A 4,839-nucleotide genomic window follows, 5' to 3' on the forward strand; every position below is an offset into this window, starting at 1 on the left:
GTGTCCCCCTTCCCCCCTCCCCCCGCCCAAAAACCAGGCTCAGGCTGAAGCTCACTGTGCGAACCTTTGACTCCAGTTTGATCTGAATTTTCTCTTCCTTGGCGTGGTAACCATGGAAACCCCTTTTTCGTCCTCCCACTGGGCACTGCAGGGGAGTATGGCTCCAGTTTCCTGGTGCTGGCTTTTTATAACCTGGTTGCTGCCGAGGAAGGCAGGCTCCTTTGTCCCTTGCTGCCCACCTCCCGTCCCAGACCACCCCCCCATGCGTGGGAGCATCCACACTGCTTGTGGAAAGAGCGGATGGGTCTCACACCTTCCTCCGTGCACAGTGCTCCGTAAAGGGATCCAGGCTTCTGCTGCAGAGGCCAGGAGTACAGTTACCCGCCCGGAACGTTCCGGTGACCTCAGCAGGTCTGGCTGCAGCACAGTGAACACATTAGCTGAGCAGAGGCCTGGCGGGGGGGAGCGGTCAGCGCTCCTATGTCTGTGGCCCGGGCCCCGCATAGCACGCAGCCTCGCCATCAGAGACACCTTTTGCTGCAGGTCTTGGGCTATGGCATGGAAAGTGGCGCTCAGGCGCTGTCCTCCCACATCAGGGTCTTGGGGTTCCTGTCATTCCTCCCTCCACCTGCAGTTTGTCCCACCCATGGGTGGCCCACCCTCGCCCCCCCGGGCTGTGCTGGGGGTTGACCTTCCCTCTGACAGAAGGGGAGGTGCTGCACTTTGCCCCTTTGGACCCCCGTGCCTGCGTGTCGAAGGCAGCTGTAGCAGTGATGTCTTGTCGTGGTTTCCAGCATCTGGGAATTGGCGACTTCACAAGTGAGGGTGGGGCCGGCTTTGCAGATTCCTGTCATCGAGGCCCCCCTTCTGGCACATGAGAGGCCGCAGCCCCGTAGGGACCCCACTGCCTGCCCCTGGTCCCGAGCCCGTCAGGCGCTTGGGACGGGAGAAAGGGTTTGCACCTCCCTGGGTGCGGGGTTGGGGCAGGTTTGGAGGTGCCCGCCTCTGGGAGCGAATGGGGGCGGTCAGCGGCCCCTGCAGGCCACGCTGAGCCTTAACTTAAGGGAGCGCAAGAGTCCCCAGTGCGTCATCAGCTGGGAGGGTGCGCAGAAGGCACAGGCCAGCCGGGCAGTCTATCAGGATGGGCCCACTCCTGGCACTGGGTGCCCGGGAAAGCCTCTCAGGCCTCGTGGGAGCCTCTGCCCAGCTCCCGTTGTCCCCAAGCTTGGTGCCCACTGCCACGTCACCTCCTCAGACATGTGCCGTGCATCTCTGCAACAGCATCATAGGGACGCTGGGGTCCCAGCTCAGCCCCCAGCATGGCGGTTCTCAGGGGGACATATTTGGTGGTCACAGTTGGGGCAGTGCTACTGGCCCCCAGTGGGTAGTGCCCAGGGATGCTGCTGCACACCTCATGTCGCACAGGACGTCCCCAGAGCTCTCTAGTGCAGGTCATGACCTTCTGAGGGGAAGGATCGAGGCTTCCTCTTCTTGGCAGCCTGGCGCGTGGTGTTGACACGTAGCAGTGGATCGAATCGTTGGCGAGTGCAGGAGTGAATGGAGCTTCCGCAGTGAGCACAGTGGGAAGCTGATGGTTTCGTTGAGAATGACATACTCATTTTCTCAAGGGTCCTGCTGGGGACAGAAGTGGACAGAGAGGCAGGAGGCTCTTGCCCAGGGCCAGTGTGGGCAACATGACAGGCCGTGCCCCGGCCTCGCTCCTTCCCTGTAGGCGGGCGCACGGAACCTGACCTGCCCCACGACGAGGGACCAGCCAGGTGCACTGCTGCAGGTGTCCGCCCTCGGGACGGTGGGGCAGGTGCTGTTACCCCGTCCTGCACATGAGCTCAGGGCTCAGCGAGGCCGGGGACAGGCCGGCGCTGCTCAGCTTCCCGAAGCGGGGCCAGACCCCAGCCTCCCCGTACCTCAGGGCGGGGACAGTGAGGCAAGGGCTGTGGCTTTTCTCCACGTCTTGGTCATCTCACCCCGGGGCCCCCCGCTCCGTGCCCCCCTCTCTCTGCGTCTGTCTCTCTGTCGTCCTCCCTCTTGTCTTTCCACGTCTGGATCTGCTTGAATCTACTATCCTGGGACCTTGGGTCGCAAGGCCTCCTGTCTTGACGTGTCTCCTGCCCACGTGTCGCCTCGCATGTGAGCGCCCCGAGGGCAGGGCTCATGGCTGCCTTAGCCACCGCGGCTCTCCCAATGCCCAGAGTGGCAGCTGGCCAGTGGCCCCCTGTACGCTGGCTGGGCAGGCAGGTGAGCTAACAGGTGGGGAGCCCGCAAGGCTGAACCACGGAGCTGTTCGAGTGATGTCTTCGCGTTTCTCGACCCCGGAGGCGGGGATCCCCTGTTTGGCGTGTCCCCTTCCACCGCGGCTGCGTTCCCTGTCAGGCGGTTGAGCAAGCACACGCCCAGCAGACAACAGCCTTTACGCCTTTGACACGCCTCGTTCATCTCCGGCACCTGTCAAAATATTAAGCTAACTGGGACGTGATGGCTGCAGATGGCTCCAGAGAAGAGCTGGGCCGTCTTAAGATTGTAAAACAGATATTTTTAGTCCTGCGGTTATCTTTTGATGGTTTTATTAAAAGATAGAGAACGTACAATTAGTACGTTTTGCCTCGTTTGCTCCATGGCGTTCATTTAGGTCTAGAGGAGGGCCACTCGGGGTTTCCATGGAAACCAGCTTGTCAGGCTGGCTCTCGCTGAGTCAAACAGGAAATCTTTATTCCCAAAAGCAGGTTGTCAGATTCGCTTTCAGTCAAAGTGCAGTGAAGATATTTTTCCGTCTCTGCCTGTGGTTCCCGAGCGTGGGGAGCCTGTTGTCCCGATGGTGCCATGTTTCTAATTGACCCCCAGGGCTTGGTCCCCGGGGGGAGGAAGCTGAGGCTCCGGGTTCACCTTGGGCTTTTGGGGATCACTGGGCTGCGCCCCGCCTTTCCCACTTTCTCTTCCCCCGTTTCACTGTGTTCCTCTGCTTTGGGACGCTTCCATGTTGAAGAGGCAACTTTTTACAAGCATCCTTGCACACGCTCCCCAGGAGGCCCGGGTCTGTACTTGGAATGGCGGTGGGTTGCTGTGTGACCCTAGGCAAATGCCTTGACCTCTCTGGGCCACAGGCACCTTCTGTACACGCGAGGGCTGTGGACAGGCGATTTCTTCTGGCCTGTGGTTCTCAGCAGGTGGGGCAGCCCCACTCCACCCTGAGGCCGGGCTCAGTGCACCCAGGAAGGTTCTGTTCCTTTCCACCCAGAGTGGAGGTCATCAGCCCGCCGCCCATCGCAGCACTCCATTCAGAAGCTTCTGGGTTGGAGGTGGGAGTAGGCCGGCAGCAAATCCAGGCCTCCGAAGTGGGGAGCACTGAGCTGCAGAGATGGGCCTCGACGGCTGTGTGCTCTGGGCTGTGGTCTGGTCTCCGCTTCCCCCTGCCTGGGTGCTCGGTCTTTGAGCCACCCCCCTCTTCCCCCGCCTTGTGTCCTGTCCTCCCACCCCCTTGTGGGAGGGGCTCTTGGCAGCCTTTAGACAGGTGGGCAGATCTGGCAGTGACTTGAGGCTCTCAGCAGGGAGTTTGAGTTTGCAGTCAATGTCACTTGGATCTGCTAATGGGGTCCCAAGCTCAGCCTGGCACGCCCCGGGGCCTGGTCCCCCTCTTCTCTGGGAGGTGGCTGAGCGAGGCATCCACCGGAGGCTGGGCCGCCCCTCCCCACATCCCTTCTCTGTCCGGTCGCTCTTCAGAGGCTTCTGGGGTGTGTGAATGACCGAAGCTCCTTCTGTAAATACACCTGCAAAGACGAGGTTGCCTGGTTTTGGTGCCTCCAAGTGTGAGCCCTCTTGTGTTAGAAAGTGCTAGAAAGCCGATGGCCTGGGAGTTCCCAGGCTTAAACCAGGCGATCTGAAGTCTATCCAGCGGCCTCTGGCGAGGGGCAGCATTGGGGGTCAGGGGTCACAGGCTGGAGCATCTCGCCACCTGCCGGGTTCCCGGTGCCCCTGCCCTCTGCCTCGGCCCTCACTCATGTGCTTCTCTTCTCTGAAGGCATCATGAAGCTGACCAACAAGGCCACCCTGTGGTATGTGCCCCTGTCGCTGGAGGACGTGGACAGGGTCCTGGAGGTGCCTCCGGTCGTGGTAAGGAGCCCCTTCCGTTTCCCACTGGGTGGAGGCCTAGTCACCCTGTGACAGCGGCAGGCTCGTTCGCCAAGGAGACATCCTGGGAGAGCAAGGGTGGGCGGAGTCCTTGTCTGGGGTCACTCAGTACAGGTGTAATTCAAGCTGGGGATGACCGGGGAGCCCTCCGTGTGGGCCGGGAGGGGCGCCTAGGCCTTGGCCTGGGCTGGGTCGCTGGGCCCATTCTTGGGCACTCTGAGAGCACCCAGTCAGTGTCACTGGAGCCCAGCACTCCACCTGTGAGGAGAGTGGGTGGGAGCCGAGGGCCGGGGTGTGGGGCCCGACAGTCCCACCTGTGAGCTTCCGGGCTGCGCTGGTGAAGTCCCCAGGCCTAGAGCAGTAGACGTTTACGCTCTCACGGTCTGGGGGCCAGAAGGCCAAAACCACGGTGTCACTCCCTCCGATGGCTCTGGGGGAGGGCCAGTCCTTACCTCTTCTCCTGATGACCAAAGGCATCTTCGGCGTGTGGCCACGTCACTCCAATCTCTGCCTCCACAGTCACGTGGCCAGCTTCCTACCTGTGCACACGTGTGTGTATTCGTATGTGTCTGACTCTCCTTACACGGACACGAATTATATTTGGGGCCCATCCTGCTCTAGTATGATCTTAATTAAATACACCTGCACAGACCCTGCTTCCAAATAAGGTCACCTGCACAGTTTCCAGAGGGGACA

General features: G+C 61.0%; 1 protein-coding gene across 1 annotated transcript in view; it reads left to right on the forward strand.

Moving 5' to 3' along the window:
* Positions 1-4,839, forward strand: part of ACOT7 (acyl-CoA thioesterase 7) — a 91,891-nt gene that overhangs the window by 39,085 nt on the left and 47,967 nt on the right. Inside the window, exon 4 of the mRNA XM_025048535.1 lies at positions 4,034-4,125. Within this exon, the coding sequence (XP_024904303.1) occupies positions 4,034-4,125 (92 nt within the window). The remainder of the gene's footprint in view (positions 1-4,033; positions 4,126-4,839) is intronic.

The sequence above is a fragment of the Pteropus alecto genome, unplaced genomic scaffold (assembly GCF_000325575.1).
Source record: "Pteropus alecto unplaced genomic scaffold, ASM32557v1 scaffold125, whole genome shotgun sequence".
NCBI lineage: Eukaryota > Metazoa > Chordata > Mammalia > Chiroptera > Pteropodidae > Pteropus > Pteropus alecto.